Below are 19012 nucleotides of genomic sequence, written 5' to 3' on the forward strand. Positions count from 1 at the left end.
AGTAGTGAAATGAGAATTCATTGCAGGTGATTTATTTTGGTCTCCTGAACTCAAGAGAGGTGAATGATTGGGCCAGTGGTTATGATATTGATTATATTAGAATGTGCTGGAGGGTGAGGTATCTGCTTTGTTTGAGGAGTATCAGGAGCTTAAGAAAAGATAGGAATACAGAGGTTTTATAATTCTACTTGAACGGGTAAATGGCCTTTGCCCCTGGGTTACACCTTCAATGTCTGGCAAGGTGAGCTAGTGCACCACATTACCAGAAAGAAGGCGCTGTGCTGGCTGAAGATAGATGTGTGGAGCCTAGAATTTGGAAAGTATAACACACACATGTGCGCGTGCACACACACCCCACCATGTCTTTACATCTCTCATCAACTTGCTTATAGTCATTGCAGAGTCAGCTTCAAATGGAGATCTTTCACTCTAGTTCCTCTATCTCACTTATTTCTAAACCAACCCCCTCACACTGTCCCCTCAGGCTTTTCTCACTCCTTAGCCTTCCAGGTCTCACCCCCAGTTTTCATTCCATCCTGGCTATATAACAGAAAGTTATTCTATCTTTTTTGTCTCTCCAAAGGGGAAATTGTCTACATTAGGAGTTGGACTTAGTTTTGCAGAACCGAGCATCTGCAAGGCAAGCCTTCTCAGCTGCTAGCATTAATGGCCTCTCGAGCATCAGTGGTCAAGCAAGGAATGCCTTGTCTCTTTGTAATGTCTCCCAAGATCCTCCTTCTAAATTCTTCCACCCCACCAAGGGTAAAAAGTGGAAGAAAGGTAGGAAGAAAGAAAGAGAGGGAGAGAGAGAGGAAGGAAGCAAGAATAGAGGAAGGGAGGGAAGAAGGAAGGAAGGAAGGAAGGAAAGAAGGAAGGAAAGGAGGGAGAGAAGAAGGAAGGAAAGAAAGAGAAAGAAAGGACAAATCACCTGCTTTGCTATGGTAATGAGCTTCCAGGTATGTGTTTATGAGACACTCAGGAGAAACATGGAGAACCTCAGGTCACCAAAGCACCCATGGTACATTTCTGGGTGAAGAAGACTGGATCGTTTGAGAATCAACTCTTACCAATGTGGCAAAAACAAACAAACAAACAAACATCATTCTTCTCACAACCATAGAGCTAATTAGAATACTAACTGGGGAAGTCTAGAGACCGGGATCCTACTTCCAACTGTCAGTTTTTGCAGGGCTTCCTCTCACTCATCTTCCAGGTCTTAGCTTAAATGTAATACTCGCCAGGTGTAACCTCCTGTCCAGAATAACTCCCCTCAAAACGTGTAACAGAATTTGAGATTATTTTATCTGTATGTGCTTTTTGGTTCTGTCTCCCACATGTAGCATTAAGCCCCATGGTGGGTGGGAAACTCCTTATCTTGTCTTTTCTGTGACTGTTTAATTTTTTTGTTCTCCAACAGCTGGCACATAGCAAATCTGTCATTAAACATCCAATGAATGAGGCATGTTAGTCTTGATTTGGTAGATGTGAGAACTGAGGTTTAGAGAAGTGAAGTGATTTGCCCAGTGTCACACATCTAGGAAATGGGCTCAAGCTTAGGTCTGCCTCACCCCAAAACTGCTCTGCTCCCCCATGTAAGGAGGAATGATTGGGTGAGTAACTGGGAGGGGAATCAGTGGGAAGATTTCTGAAGTCCCCTCCCACTCTTTCAAGGCAACACCTAGAGAATCTCAGATCCCTGGAGATCCTCCAGTCCCCTCTCCTCACTGTGTCTTGATGTATTCCAATTATAGGACCAGGCCACTGGCTGATTTTCCCTGGAGGAGTTGATTTCACACTCCAAAATACAAAATCAAACATTCTTGTAATAAGTTATTCACTCAGAAGGAACTGACTCTTCCAGTGTTATACAGACATCGTATGTTCAATCCTCACCAAACCCATGTTAATTTATTATCAATCATATAGTATGGTTTCCCTTTAAGCAGTTGTCATGCTCAGGGTCAGGTTCCTGCCCCAGCTGAGGGCAGAGGGGAGTGCGTGGACATGAGGCAGGGAGCTAGAAGAACACTTGAGAGACAGCATGTAAATGAGACATGGCTTTATTCAGCAGCTCTCTCATCAGCGGCTTACTCACACCTTTATCTCAGCTGTCTGCTCTGGCTCTTCAACTTCTCTCAGGAGCTGGCTCCCATGCACAGCTGCATGACCAGCCTGCAAGGCCAGCTGTAGGGTTAGCAGCTTAACTTTTCCTCCCTCTGGGCACCAGCAAGCTGAGCCGTGTCCTGGCTCCCCCTGGTCTGTCTGCCAGACGGTCATTCTCCCTTACATGGGTCAGTAGCTTCACTGTCTGTGGGCACCAGCACCTGCACAAGAGCCATGTTGAGCCCAAGAGCACAGTGTCAGCAGGGCAGTTATGCCTTTTCCAGGCAATAGTGGCTTTGAACCAAGTACGAGTTTACACAAACAGGTTATATAACAAGTGAAGTATGCACCTGTGCCTTAAACTCGCTGAGTCATGCAGGACTGGATGTCTGTTTCGGCCTGTTCCTTGACCAAAGCACATCCATGTACCTTACACTCCACCCCCTAGGCTGAAGGAGACATAGGCCTTGGACGCACAGGTTATACATATAAGCTGTGGGCACACAGGCCCGATATCTACACAGAGACTTGACACATGAGCCTGACATATAAGCGTCAATGGGTTGTCCAGCTATTGGCATGGATTACCATAGGTGTCACCTCCTTGGTGATGACCATTCACACTGCCCTGAGTTCAGCTCAATAACTACTTTGCCTATGCCTGGTTTCAAACCGTATGGTGTCAGTACTAGGCTGGACTGCAACAACAGTCCAGGCAGCAGTAGCACCTTGGCTAGACCCATCTGTATACCATGCCCTATTAGGAATGGAAGGACACCCTTCCTAACAGTGAAGGTGCAGGGTCTAGAGATGCCTTTGGCCTTATCTTGCATTAGGAATACAGATCCTAAGGCTTCTTGTAATTCTGCTGCTAAGGGACTTGTACTCAGTGTACTCCACTGTTCCAAGTAGGCACCCCACTTCACTAAACTGGATGTCTGTGCCATCCCAGTCTGGGAGGTTGTTACCCATGAATGCACCCAACCCGCTATAGGGTAAATCATCCACACAACGACTGTAACCCACCCTGCCATGCTCTCACAAGGCTGAAGGGCAGCATATGCAGTTACTAACTGTGTTTTCTGTCTGGGGAAGGTGGGGGTCATTACCCATGAATGCACCCATCCTGCCATTACTAATTACTTCTCTCTTAAGGAATACTGGAGCTCAACTCTCTTCCACAGCTGTGACCAAAAGCCTATTGGCATTCCGAGGCACTCCATGCACTGCTAAAAGCCCTAACTGAAACTGTCTGTGGTCACATGTATATTAAGTTTAAATGGGCACCCCTGGCCAGAAAGGTTGCCTCAGTCTTATCATCCCAATCCCAGGCAAGTGAGGCATTGCCACTTCTAAATCTGCAAGAGAATCAGAGGTTAACATAACATCATCAATAAGATCATGACACATGGTGGGGCTATACATATAGCCCTGCAGCAACACTGTGATTTGCCCTCCCATGAAGGCAAACTGTTCCTGGCTCTCTGGAGCAATATCAATGGAGAGAAATGCATTGGTCAAGACCACCACACAGTTGTACCATCCTAGTTCCATTGTCATGCGGTCCATCAAGTCTGTGATAGACGGCACAGCTGCCAAGCCATGTAAAACATCCACCCCCGGAACGTTTTCAGGTATGGGAGAGACATACACAGTGCACAAATGGGGAGTCAAGCAGCTGATGCCAAGGTGCAAGGACACAGGTTTTGCTTTCACTGACCAGCTTTCATAGCTGTCTATGCAGCCTTGCCTGGAAACTTATCCAGGTGCAGGGACCAGTAGATTGCCAAGTTCACATGTGGCTCTGGTCATCCAGTGCCCCCCAAGCTGGGCATCTCAGCCAGTCTCTTATCAAATAGAAAAGGCTTTACAATTCCACCTGACTGCAGCAGGCAACATGTGAACTGGAATGCTCAAGCAGGACCAGGTTGCGCAGCAATGTCCTTCTCTCAAATGACTTTCACTAAGTCTGTACATGACTGCCGACGTTACTTGCTTAACCCCCACAACTCAGCAGAGACACAGGCACTATAAGAAATGTGTTTCACTGTGGTAGGGAATCCCTGGGCTGATCCTTGGACTTGAACACCCAACAGCTGTTCAAGCTCGATTTTCTGGTGGATCACAGGGTACGCCCACAACGGAGGTTCCTCCTCCTCCCTGCACTTGTCCTTCAGGGACTGGATGTGCACTTCCTACAGAACAGCCACGAATGCCCATCTGACTCTACTGGCAAAGGCACACTCTTTTTCTCGGTGCCGTGCACTTCCAGGTGCTTCAGTGCCTTCTCCACACTCACAGGAGACCTGTCCACTGCCTCCCATGTTTTCACTGGGGCTCATCCTCACAGCATGGCAGCCACAAGGTATCACAGCTCATGCTGTGGCCACAAAGTCAATTCAAGAGCCTCAGGGACTGAAGACTCACTCACCTCATCTCATCCTCGTTGCCAATTGTTAGGTCCATGACTACGCCAAGTGTCATGCTTAGGGTCAGGTTCCAGCCCCAGCTGAGGGCAGAGGGGAGTGGGTAGACATAGGGCAGGGAGCTGGAAGATCACTTGAGAGACAGCAGGTAAATGAGACATGGCTTTATTCAGCAGCTCTCTCAACAGCAGCTTACTTACACCTTTACCTTGATTGTCTGTTCTGGCTCTGTGGCTTCTCCCAGCAGCCGGCTTCCATGCACAGCTGCATGGCCAGCCTGCAAGACCAGCTGTAGGGTTAGTAGCTTAACTCTTTCTTTCTCTGGGCACGAGCAAGCCGACCATCTGCCAGATGGTCATTCTCCCTTACAGGGATCAGTAGCTTCACTTTTTCTCTGGGTGCCTGCATCTGCACAAGAGCCATGTTGGGCCCAAGAGCATGTCAGCAGGGCAGTTATATCTTTTCCAGACAATAGTGGATTTGAGCTAAGTATGAGCTTATACAAACAGGGTATATAACTAGTGGAGTATGTACCTGCACTCTAAACTTGCTGAGTCATGCAGGCCTGGATGTCTGCCTCAGCCTACTTGTTGACCAAAGTACATCCATGTACCTTACAGCAGTGAGGACTATGGGAAAGAGAGAAATGTAACCCAAAAGCCCATAGGTATCATATTTAACTTGATTACAATGCCTTATGTTTTCAGAGCTCAAGAGAAGTGACAAGAAAAAATTGTGGTGTATGTGGTTTCAATAGTCATGACACCTCCTTTCCATGTATCTAACATTTTGAACTAGTTAAATACATAATTATCATTCCTTCTTAAGTTTATTATATGATGGTATTAATAATACCTTACTGTATATAAAGCGGTTAATATAAGATGAAAGGCGAAGGTAGTTTCTTTATAGCTATTAAGCACTGAAATGGACATTTGTTTTTATATCCTTCAATTCCAATCTGCTACATTTTAATGTCTCAAGGATTTTTTGAACGAAGCATTTTGAAACAATTATGCTATCTACCATATCTTTCCTATAGGAGTATTAAGCTTCATGCACACATGCCTCACAACATTGTTGCCACTAGGAAATACAACCATGTATGTTAAGTGGTGGACACAATACTTGGCCCATAGTAGGCACTTTAAAATGGCCACAATGTACAATCCCTTCTTACTTTTACCTGCACAATTGCCTATCACACACTTAGGACTCCTGGCCCCAGAGAAATGTAAATGTCACACAAATCTCTGTATGAATTGGAAGAGGGTAGCATGTAAATACATATTCCATCTCACTTAGTTTTCTCAGCAATTCAGAGAGACATAGGGGATATCCCTGTTTTATGGATAAGGAAACTTGGAGACAGAAAGGGCTATCTCCATTGCCACAGCATGGGGCTTTGGACTCCATCGTTCCATTCTTTCTTACCAAAGACGCTATCTTGATGTGGCACAAAGGGTTGCGACATCCAGTGTTGGCTGATGAAAACTAGAATTAAGCATTGAACCATTAAAATAACTTTCTCTTTATTTCTACTAATACGACTAATACTAATTGGTTACAGGAAGAGAGCATTTGGTCATGAGGAGAAAGCAAGTCCACATCAGGGGCCTAAAGATGGGATTCCCTTCAGCTTCAGCATTCTGTGTCTCAACCCTAGATTGTGGAGCGAGCTGGAATAGCTTCTGAATGCTTCATCAAATCCTGTGCAACAAAAGCTAACAAAGTTAAAAAGATCAGTTTTTCTGGACTGCTTGAATGTTGATTCACTGGGGCAGACAGCCAGACAGATTTAGCTAGGGATTAAGTGTAAATTTCCTATTTTATGGCCCGGAACATCTTATTAAGGAGCATCTGCTATTTACAGTAATATTTGTTAACATTTATTGAGAGCTTATGCAATGCCAGGACCTGTTCTAAATGCTTTCCACATGTTAACACATTTCACTCTTACTACAATCCTTATATCTTTTGGTCAAGTTCTTTCTATTTTTAAAATACAGATTTTAAAAACTAGTCACTTAAAACTGCCACACACATGCGCGCGCACACACACACACACACACGTGACTCACAAAATACTGCTTTGCCTGTGAAGGTTTCACAATGCCCTGTTATCATCAGTCAGTCTTTTCCTACTAAAGTTAAGTGGCCAATTAAGACAAAAAAAAAATTCAGAGGCTTTTTTTCTACCCCGATTAAGATTGAGGTGGCAGGTGTTATAGATAATAGTCATTTCACCTTCTGAACTTTCTGGAAAGCCCTGGTGACTTTGCCAGCTCCAGCAGCCTTCTTGGCCACAGCAACTGTCTGTGTCACACCACAAATAGCGAAATGACCCAGAAGAGTTACCGTCAATGCTATTTTTCAATGAGGAAATCAAGGCATGAGGAAATTAAGCAGCTTTCCCAAGGTCACATTCCAGAGCCCTTGACCCCAGTTGACTTCTGTGCAATAACTCCTCTCACTGTGCAAAATGATCTAGTGTTTCCAATAATGACCCCAAACTATTGTAAGAAGCTGAATTTCAAAGTTAAGATAAATTGGAATATTGCAGCATGTTAGTGTTAGGTGCATTTCATCGACTTCCTTTAGAAACGAGCAAGAAATTCTTTTGAGCTTAGCCAAATTATGAAATGAACCTAGTTTAGTATTTGCTTATGTCCCCTCTTAGGCCATCCTGTCTTCCAAGTGTCTCTTCTTCCTGGGAGACTTCTCAGAGTCCCTGCTCCTAATTATTGGTGCCTGGTTCCCCACAGATTCACATTCTACACCAGGACAGACCATGACATTAACTGTTGAAACTTTTAATGTTGACTTAGAAGCAGCAACCAACACAGAGATGTAACCACCAGTGAAAGTTGGAAGCTGAAATATACTGAGATCTTGTGCTCTAAAATAGCACCTCTTAGAAACTCACCTACTCTTCCTCAAACTCTTAGCTCTAGAATTCTCTGACCATGACTTTGAAATACTGATATATATTATTCCAAAAGACAAATCATATTTATGGTAGAAAATACAGACAAACAAAGAGAGCAGGATACATCCGCACATCTTCCTACCTGGAGACATCCATTATTAACCAGTTGGTGCAGTGCTTTCCAGGCCTTTAACTATGGGATTATGCCTGTGCCCTCTGAGGCATGACAGCTATTTACACACTCAAACACAGCTATTTTGGATTGTCTTTATTTATTCTCCAAGCCACATTTCTCTCACTTGCCAGACAATTATTATAGACACCACGTCCCCAGTCTTCACTCCATTCTACCTTCATCTTCCAGCTGAACCAAGTGCAATGCTCTTCTTCAGAAGGACCATAACTTCCCTCAATCCAAACATTAAGCTGCTTTTGATATATCTCATTAGAGCAACATCATCCTAATAACTGCCTTCTGTTCGTTTATTTGTTCTCCACAGCTTTTTGCAATCTTTGCATTTGCAACATGTGGTGGCTATTCTGGAGGCCTGCGGCTGAGTGTGGACTGCGTCAACAAGACAGAAAGTAACCTCAGCATCGACATAGCGTTTGCCTACCCATTCAGGTAGGGAATGGTGGTTCATTCTTGCTAGCCTCACAGAGGGGTCTTTCTTTCTTCTGTGCTTTGTCTCAGAAAAATGCAGTCTCCCAGGGACTTCTGGGTAAACAGAAAGGATTCTGCCTGCACCCACGGAATGCCCAAACACTGTTCCCACTCACCACCTAGTGTGGGCACTGGGAGGATTTATGAGTTGACTCTCCTCCAAAAACAAAAAAAAAAAAAGAAAGAAAAAAGAAAAAAAAAACTTGCTACAAAGAGAAAGAGTGAGAGAAAAAGAAAGGGAAACTGGAGAAGTAATTTTAAAGTACGATCAAATAAATTCAAGAAATATTTTTAGCACTTTGCCTTTCTAATGCACATTTTGAATCAACAAGAATGACAGATTATTTCCCAAATACATTTGACTGCAGAAACTTTTTTTTCACAGAGTATCCCAGAGTATCTGTATACTATGGAACACATCCTTAATATTTATATATTAAGTATATATATATGTGTGTGTGTATATATATATTATATTATATATCATATATATAAAGTGTATATATGTGTATATGTATACTTAATATATATTAAGTGAAGTGTTCCTAGTCTAAGACAAAGATGACTCCATTCATAGGTGATGAATCATCATAGAGAGGTAGCATTGATACCAATATTCTTACTGGTTTTTAAGAGTAGAGCTGACAAAAGTTGCAAATACCTTGCTCAAGTAGATACTCCCCTAACTAGCTAATAAAAGAGTAAAAGAATAGAAAGCTCAGAAGTATTAAGCACATAATCCCTGGAAATTTAGTAATAAGAGCTGTGCTGTGCTGGTGGAAGTAGACATGCAAGCACTTGACTTCTGAAAGTTCTGCACCAACCTGTTGGCGTCTGGAGGAGAGTGACCAAGACAACGTATGCTTTCAGATTAACATGCAGGATCTAGGACAAGAGATGAGAACTGCCAATGGCCAGACAGCAGGGCTGGGATGCTTGGTAACATTGTACATGAAAACATAAGCTCCGCATGGCTTCTGCAGTGATTTCCCACTAAGAGATGTGGCAGGAGCAGGTAACTTAAAAGTCAATCTCTCAAGATTTAAAAGGCAGCAAGTCCCTAAACATTGAACTACCAGAGCCTAGAACTCTCAGTCTTTTCCTCAAACTGGAGGAGAGTAATCAAGAGACCTATCTGAACTAGAAACGACTGCCTGAGCTGGTGTGGCAGTGGAGAGCAGGGTAATATCTAATTTCATAAAATCCCTGCTTAAGGATACAATGTGGGAAGACACTTCAATCACAGTTTCCAGCACTGGGCTTCTTTAATTTCTTCCCAAGACTACAAATTCAAATGACTGGCCCAGTGAAAGGCAGCTAGAGAAATTAGATCAAAATGTATTGCCATCTATAGCAGCCCCCTCATTTAAAATATTTTTACTTGGATTCTGAAACAAATATGGTTAATCATTATATTTTTTAGTAGCATAGCTTTTCTTTCAAACATTATCTGACTCAGAAGCTCCATGTATAAAATAGACATGAGTTACTGAGAAAGTCGGAGCAGGAGAAGAAGGGAACTTAAAGCCCCCAGCCAGTCCTCCTCGGCCTTCTCCCTGCCACACACCTTGCCCACTCCCCACCATACAGACCCTGTAAGATCTCCTGGGAACCCTAGGTCTCCTAGAAACAATTCTAAAACCACTGTTGTAGGATAAAGCAAGAAATTGTTTGCCACTCTGCTTACCACACCTTACATTTACTGTCTACTGTTAAGGAAGAAGGAGTACCAATCTCCTTTTATAGAATTTATTGTAATTTGCCCCCATTAATGTTCATCTAGGAGATATACACACCGTTCCAAAACAGCTTAATTTACTAGGGTTGCAATTTCAATTTTACATTTGCATATTTTAACATGTACCATTCATTATCCATGTACCTATTCATAACCTGTAGCATTATGGGGAAAATCTCAGTAATAAGCCAGGATTTATACAGATTATTATGAAGACATTTGTTTCAGAAGAAGTACGGTTAGCAAGGTGTTGGTAATATAAATAATTAAAAAGTAAAAAGTAATGATATCCAACATTATAAAGCATGGAGAGAAATGTAGATTCTCACATGTGGTTGGAAATAGTGTATATTGATAAAGCCTTTTTGGAGGACAATTGGAAGTAGGTATCAAAATTTAAATGTACATTCTATTTAATCCAGCAATACCATTTCTAGATATCTATCTTCAAAAATGTTCATATAAATACACAAATACATGCATGTAATATGCATGTAATGATGTGCCCTTCAGTGTTGTTAATAATAAAAGACTGAAACAAACTTGAATGTCCATCAGCAGGAAGCAGACTCAATGAATTATTTATGTATGTCCTATGCAGAAGTTTTAAAAGTGAATGTACAGATATAGAAAGATGTTTAAAATGTATTACTAAAAAGAAAGTAAGTAGCAGCATGTTAAGAAAAAAACATAATAGTAAATGCACAATATAATTTTAAACTTATGCACCTATATGTTTATATATATTTGTAAAATGTAAAGTCTGGAAGGATACAGACAAACAGTTAATAGGGATTACTTCTGGGGAGGGATGTGTGATTGGTATGCAGAGGTCATACATTTACTTTTAACTCTACATACTTGAGTATTATTTGAATTTATTAAAATACGCATATTATACCTTGGTAATTTTAAAAGCACTCTTTAAAAATGAGTCATCCTATGGCTTCCAGTGAGATGAAATGATAAGACACAGCTTCTGGAGAGAAATAACTTATAGGAACCCCATCTGGAATTCTAAAGGGATTGAAGTAGATGAAAAAACTCTATTTTCAAGGTGAATGGCAAGAAGCAGCTGTTGAGACAACTCAGCGATTTGAAGTAGCAGATTATGAAAGCATTGCTTATGCTTAAAAAAGTTATTTTCTTCTAAAATGTCACAAGCCAATGCCAATGATTTGATGATAATCTCAGAAATAAGATAAGAACATTCAGTAGCTTTTAACTATTCAGTGTATTGCAAAGACCAAAAGGGCAATAAACTCAAGTCATTTGAAGAAAAACAATTAGTTTGTAAATGATACATCAAAGGAAGCTACTTAACCAGTTATCAAACACATGTTTTAGGATGTAAGATGTCAGTGTTGAAAATTCTAGATAACTCACAAAATATTAATGTGCTGCTTCTAATAAATATGCCAAAGTGCATCTCTTCTTTACAGCACCATATGTGTGTGTTCCTGATTCCTATCAGAAATAATTGACATCCAGCAATGTATCATTTTGTCATAGAAATAAAACATTTGTCACCTTATCTTCCTTATTATTTGTGATTAAAATGAACAACTATTACTTAACTGTTTTCTATCTGCAATAATATACTAAATTTGGTATGAAATTTACTTGATAACTAGCAGGAGAGTAGTTCTAGATTCCATATTTTTGGTACTTCCTTTATGCACAGAAGTGGAAAGTAGGGTGTCTTATTTTAAGGTACTTAATATATTTGTAGAAAGCCTACTCTAGGAATGCCAAGTAACATTTTAAACTTATACATGAATAAAAGATAGAGAAGGACAGAGTTGAGAGGTTAAGGGGCTATGGGAACAAAAATTTTCATGGCAGAGGTACTGGAGAAGGGTCAGAATGATGAATGAATGAACAGACATGTGAACATTTATTGCGAAGGCACAATGTGCCAAACACTGTGCTAGATACTTTGACATATATTAGATTATGTAGCCATTACACAGACTCTGTGAAGGAGGCTACTATTGTACTGTTTGAGAAGACTGGGCTGAGAAACATTTTGTTGACATCACACAGAAAATTAAATTTAAACTTTTGGATTTTTTAAATTTTATGATTTGAATAAAAACAAGAAGAAAGCAAAGTTCAGACTGTTTGGAGCATGGTGAACAGAACAAAAATTTATGATGGACAAAAGTGATAAAGTTAGAAAGGCCATTTTTTCCCCTGATTATAGAACACCTTGAATTCCTTATAAGTTGAATAGGAAGAAGGAGTTAAAGCTGACAAAAGGAAAATAACAAGGAAATCTATTTTGAAGTAGAGAGTACAAGTTAGGATTTGATCATGCAGAGTTTGAGATGCTTGTTAGAAGCACAGGGGAATTTTCTATCAGGAAGTTTCACACTAAACCCTATGTAAGATGAGAGAGGTGAATACTGAAAATGAAGCTTTAAGAGTCATCATCATGAAGTCACATCTAGATGAAGAGAGGTCACCAAGAGAGACAGAATGGGAACTATGGAGGATGCCAGTGCTTGTAAAAAATGAATGAAACGGGTCACTGAAAGAGACCAATAGGAGAAGACCAAATGGAAAAGAAGTTGGATGAACCAGAAAGTTCAGGTTTTTCAGAAGGTAAGAAAACTTTCTGCACATGTATCCCAGAACTTAAAGTAAAATAAATAAAAACAGAAATAAAATAAAATATAAAAAAAGAAAACTTTATGGATGCTACCATTCAGCAGCATTGAGTACCTCAAAGAAAGAAAGGAGTGAAAAAGCAAGAAAAAGCCATCAAATATAGATAATGGTGGTTATTAAAAACTTTCATGGGACATTTCAGTTGGAGAGAAAGCATGCCGAGCTGTTGGGGAATGGAAAATAGAATTCAGTATAGTTTCTCTCAGACCAATACAATGACAATTTTGAAGGACCCTAATTTGCTTATCTTAAGCCTTCAATATATGATATTTGTGGAGAAAGAGACTAAGTTTTTTAATGACCTTCTAGTAGAGAAGGTGCTCACCTCTTGTTTCTTGGAAGTAACCAGCTCATTGAATGCCATGATGATAAATTTATGACCTTGGTTGAACAAATAACTAATAAAAAAGATTTTCAGTTTGTAAAAATCTTCCTTCATTTGAGAACAACTAAATAAAGGAAATAACAGAAGATTTATAATAAAAAATAAAGTAGTTGTTATGTCACTTCCATGTCTTGAGACCTCATCAAGATAAAAATATTGTTTGCTGTCAATTTTAAGCATTATTTTAGATATGAGATTAGTAATCAGTGTTCCAGATAATTAGCAAAATTGTCCTTCATCATGCCTCAGCTTTCTGAGTAGCTGGGATTACAGATGTGCACCATCATGCCTGGCTAATTTTTGTATTTTTGGTAGAGACAGGGTTTCACCATGTTAGCCAGGCTGATCTCAAACTCCTGAGCTCAAGTGATCCAACTACCTTGGCCTCCCAAAGTGCTGAGATTACAGGTGTGGGCCACCACGCTAAGCCACAAGTCCCTGTGACTGTTAAAAGGCTTTCTCTCACCACTGGAACCTGCTTGGTCTATAGGCAGGGCAGGCAAGAAATACTGGAGAGTAATGTCTCTTGGAGCAGCCTTTACCCAATGACAAATGTGAGTTGGAGGATAACAATCCCAACTTCCTCACCCCTCATGTGGCATAACACTAAGTCATGTACCGTACCATTTCCCAGAGGCACCAACAGGACCGATCCACCCACAGTGCAAACCTGATCATTAACACACCTTTCAATACCTTTTTTACATTTTCTGTCTCACTTCTCCACTGCCTTATTGGTGTTTTCAGAGCTGAATCCTCTAAGGAGTTGCACTCAGATCTTGATCTCAGGGGCTGCTTCTTAGAAGTCCAACCTAAGACATTGGCATTGCGTGAGAACATTACCATCTTTAAACAAGATAGATAGATGAGTAGATAGATTAATCATTTGCTTGATTGATCAATAGATAGAGTAAATCCCTACTTCTCACTCTAAATCATATTATACAGTAATACTCATTCAAAAACAAACAAGCAAACAAATAGCTTGGCTGGAAATCAGTCACTTCAGTTCACAACACTTCCCCTTGTCGTTTTCAGTTCAGGTCTCATACGAAGTACGAAACCATGGTTGGTTTTCTCCATCCGTAGAATCTTAGTATATGTGGTAGGTTTCTCCCAATTGTCAGTCATGGTAGGGTGTCCTTCAATGTCAGCTTCAGATTTTCTGAAAATCAGATGATGGCTGAGATTTTGGAGGTGCTGCATGGGGCCTCTGAAATGAAACCTGGTTAGACATAGTTTGTATTTTAGATCCCAAGTATATTCTCCAAATTTGGTGATAAACCTTACAACCTTCCTCCTCAAAGGTTTGGGTAAACTACAAAAACTAGTTATATTTATAAAGATTATGTCATAACCACTGCATCAAAATGTTAACATATTTATTTTTAGGTGGCAAGATTATGAGTGAATCAAATACTCTTTTCACACTTGTGCCAACTGTTTTACACTGTTAAAGCCGAAGCAATGTAATATAGCTTGGACTCTAGAGACAGACTACATAGGTTCAAATCCTCCACTCAGCTACTTATTAGCTGTATGATATTGAGAAAATTGCTTATCACTTCTGTTCCTTATCTGTGAAACAGAAACAATGTTACCTATTTCATAGTATTGTTATAAGTATTAAATAAGACATATATATATAAAATGCTTAAAACAAGACCTGGCATTCAATACATTGTCATTTAGCATATTATTTTTATTTCATTATCGAGTAAGGGCAATTAAAAATCAACTAGCGTGCTAGAAAAGATATTTATTCTGGTTAATTAGCAAAATTACCCTTGAGACAACAAATGGCCAGTTTATTATATTTTACTCAGAATGGGATCTTCCCCAACCCTCCCTCTGCCTATATAAAAACATTAAAGGGTGTACATATTTAACTGTCTCTTGATTAACTTGCTTTTTAAATATTTAATGTTTATTTGGGTTGCCCTAGGATGTATTACTATTAGGCCTTTTTTAAAAATTTAACTAATGAGGGAATGAAAACTCCCCCTCAAAGTGACAGAATGGAGAACTCTTAGTGGCACTAGCATAATCCTTGGGAGGTTGGCATCGGTGGAGTAGGATACTGAGGCTTAGTCTCATCTTTGCGATCTGTGAAATTCAGTTCAACGAGAGGTTCCACATTGAGGGAGAGGAAAGCCGGTGCTACTCAGCTGGGTGCTGGCTGAATAAGCACCATTCCTCTGCTCATGACTCTAGCCACTTGCTCTATCGTTCCCTCACCCCTGTTGGGAACACGGGGGCAGGTGCAAGTAGATGCCAGGAAAGCTGTAGAGTTTGGGCCATTATCTAGTAATGCTAGCTCTGCCAGGAAGAAAGCATTTTATCCCTAAGATGCATAACCAAGAGCAGTGATGAGAAACATTTCTTTTTGTTTTTTTTTACCATAATAGCCAATTTGGGGAAAATAAAAGTGTGAAGGGCTGCAATTTTTTATATCTTGTGTTCAGGAAATGCTGCACTTGCAATTACATTTAAGTATTCATTTATTGTTTCTCATTACCAAAGGGTTTCACTCTTTTTGCCTACAATTTCAGAAACTTTATAGCTAGAGTATCTCATTCTAATGTTTTGCCTTAAAATAAATTTTGTGTATGATGAGACCTGGTGGTGCTACAGGGCAGAGACTTTGGGAGACGTAGAGGTGGTGTGGCCAAAGGGCTAATGGTGAATTTCTAGCCAAATCCAAACTCTATTGCCTAGTGGTTGGGCAAGACATAGCCCCCTAAATGGTAGTGAATTATGCAGTGGAAGCATCCTGAGCCCATAACCTTATTGGGCCTCAGTTTCATTATTATAAAAAGGCAATAATACTAGTGCCTTCCTTAAAGTGTGGTTGCAACCATTCAATTAGATAATGTGAGTTAGTTGCGTAGTACAGAGTCTGGCACACATTGAATGTTCCCTAAGTTGCTATCATTGTTGTGGCTGTTATTATTAAGGGAGCCTAGTGAAAGAAATTGGCACCAGAATTCAGCTGTAGACCAAGTATGACAGTCCTGTTTGGAAGTTTCTGTAGTAAAGAGAGGAGCTATCATTTGTAGGGAACGTCTTGGGGATCACAGAAAATGATCCAAATATGCGCCATGGCTGTTGGCATGAAAGAGGTTAAATGAAAAAAGTTAGTGAATGACAAATTAGTCTACCCCATCTCCACTCCACTGTTCCCCTCTCAATCTGTATAATTGCAAGATTGGAACACTTTTGTTGCAACGCTTCCCCAAAAGGAGAGTGGTGGTGGGGAATTGGGTAGAATGGATATTTTAGTTTGAGTTTCTGCAAAAGCACATATTGAGACCAGGATTTGAGTGCAAGTAGTTTTCTTGGAAGGTGATCCTGGAAGCACCAGTGAGGAATGGGGACATGAGACCGGGAAGGGAAGAAAGCTAGATTAATTGACAAGATACTACCTTTGGCAACCAGGGCATCTAAGATTTTTAGGAAACTGTGGGCAACATGCCCCAACAGTAAATCCATCTGGCAGGTGATGAGGCTGGGTAATTATACCCCCACTCCTATTGGTCACTGGCCAAAAGCTGCTCCTGTGGGTGTTAATTCCCTGGGACTGCATGCAGACCTAGCATGTGCCTACAGCTGAAGAAAGTCTTCTTGCAAATTCATGGATGCTGACATTAGAAAGCCATCATTGTATACAGAAATGGTGAGAACAAGAGAGATACGGGTGGGCAACCAACAGCTTCTAATACGATAAGGAGATCCTTCAATCACTTTTCCTAGATCTGTGAATGACCCTATCCTGTATAATTTAATTGTTCTCATTAATTCTTTATTAAGCACCTACAGTGTGTAAGGCCGTGAATTATATAGGCACTTGGTATGCATTTGTTGGTGAAGTAGACATGACTGCTTCCCTCACAAAATTTACAATTAGTTGGAGATGGGAGAAAGACAAAGAAGTGAGAAACATAAATAAATACATATATATGCATATATGCATGTACATAATTTTACAATTGTAATTTCTATGAAGAAAATGAACATTGTGCAGAGAAGTAAAATAAGTATTGGTGGGAGTGGAGAGGACCAGATAATACATACTCAGAGGGAACATCGCTTAGAATGTTCTAAGCAAAGAGAAAAGCATGGGCGTGGCCTTTAGAGAGAAAAGACTGGAATCTGGGGGAATAAAGAGAGACTCCTAAGTGGAGAGGGGAGTGACATGAGACACCAATGAGACAGGGATGCAATCCCAGTAGATATCAGGTAATGGTAAAAGTCTTGAGAGGAAATTAGGAAGATTAAGGAATAAAGAGAGAAGCTGTACTATTTTAGATTAGCTGGTTGGAGGAAAACCTTGCTGGTGAAATGAAATTCGAGTGCAGACCTGAAAGAATTAGGAGAGGGAGAGCCTCAAAGATGTCTAAGGGGTATATTCCAGGGAGAGCAAAGGACAAGAGCAGAGGCCTGAAACCTGAGTTTCGGGAGAGTTTGAGAACCAGCAAAGAAACCAGTTTTGCTGGATTGGAATGAGGAAGAGGAGAGGTGCAGGAGATTAAGTTGAAAAAGGAGGCAGAGACTGGATCCTGTAGGGTGTTGTGGGTTCATAGGAGGAAACTGGATTTGATGTTGAGTGAAATGGGAAGGCATTGGAAAGGAGACATACTTTGTAAAAGACCTTGCTTATGGCTAATAAAAGTAAATTCACTTAAGAGGTCATGGAGCAGGGGTGAAGTCAAGAAGGCCAGTAAGGAGGTGGCTGCAGCCATCCAAGAAAGAGATGGTGGTGGCTTGACCCAGCGTGGAGGCAGCAGAGAGGGAAGGCATGGTATGTAGCATGCCATGCATGGTCTTCCATGCCCCACTTCCAACGGTAATGTACATCTACAGCCCAGTCCTGTTCGTCAGTTTTTCCATCACTTTTCTCAGTGATGTTGAGTAGTGTGTCAGTCTATTGACCAACTTTAATATTTTGTTTCTTGTTCCTGATTTTGGTTCATGGGCACCCCTTAGACCCACTAGGTTTTTTGTTTTTTGTGTTGTTTTGTTTTGTTTGAGATGGAGTCTCACTTTGTCACCCAGGCTGGAGTGCAGTGGGGCCATCTCAGCTCACTGCAACCTCTGCCTTCCTGGTTAAAGTGATTCTCCATGCCTCAGCCTCCCAAGTAGCTGAGATTACAGGCAGCCATCACCACACTCAGATAATTTTTGTATTTTTAGTAGAGATGGGGTTTCACCATGTTGGGAGGCTGGTCTTGAACTCCTGACCTCAGGTGATCCACCCACCTCAGCCTCCCAAAGTGCAGGGATTGCAGGTGGAGCCACTAGTTTTTCATCACTGTGTGAGTAGTCAAAATACAAGAAGACAACCCGCGGATTTGACTTAAATGATGAATCTGCACAATTCCATTGAGATGTGTTTGTGAACATATTTCTGAAGACCAGAAAGCAATAAGAAATGTATGAAGTAGATAATAATCCCACTTCATGCAATGTGATTTTAAACAAGTCATTGCCCAAATCGGTCAGGGTCCATTCAGGAAAAGAGAGCTCATGCCAGGTGGTTCAATTACAAAAAGTTAATGTAGAGAATTAGGTATACAGGGTTTGGATGATTTGGAAAGGGTCCTTGAGGCAATCTGAAGATGAGCAACAGAGGGAAGCCACCCCTACAGGTAGAGCAAGGATTGACAGAGAAAAGCTGTTGAGTAGAACTGGCTGGCCCCCCACCTGTTTGTATATGGCCCACAGGTGAAGAATGGCTTTTACACTTTTAAAGGCTTATGTGTATATGCTTATATATAATTTTTTTTTGAGACAGTCTTGCTCTGTCACCCAGGCTGGAGGGCAGTGGTGCGATCTGGGCTCACTGCAACCTTCACCTCCTGGGTTCAAGTGATTCTCGTGCCTCAGCCTCTCGAGTAGTTGGGACTACAGGCACACACCACCATGCCGGCTAATTTTTGTATCTTTAGTAGAGACATGGTTTCACCATGTTGGCCATGCTGTTCTCGAATTCCTGATCTCAAGTGATTCGCCTGCCTCGGCCTCCTAAAGTACTGGGATTACAGGCGTGAGCCACCACACCCGGCCTAAATGTTTATGCTTTAAATGCTACATA

General features: G+C 41.0%; 1 protein-coding gene across 2 annotated transcripts in view; it reads left to right on the plus strand.

The window, feature by feature from the left end:
* The window catches only part of LOC105483272 (synaptoporin), a 331537-nt gene that overhangs the window by 194363 nt on the left and 118162 nt on the right, over positions 1 to 19012 (plus strand). For both annotated transcript variants that reach the window (XM_011744053.2, XM_011744062.3), the window contains one exon: positions 7959 to 8083. In XM_011744053.2, coding sequence (XP_011742355.1) covers positions 7959 to 8083 — 125 coding nt within the window. The remainder of the gene's footprint in view (positions 1 to 7958; positions 8084 to 19012) is intronic.

The sequence above is a fragment of the Macaca nemestrina genome, chromosome 2 (assembly GCF_043159975.1).
Source record: "Macaca nemestrina isolate mMacNem1 chromosome 2, mMacNem.hap1, whole genome shotgun sequence".
NCBI lineage: Eukaryota > Metazoa > Chordata > Mammalia > Primates > Cercopithecidae > Macaca > Macaca nemestrina.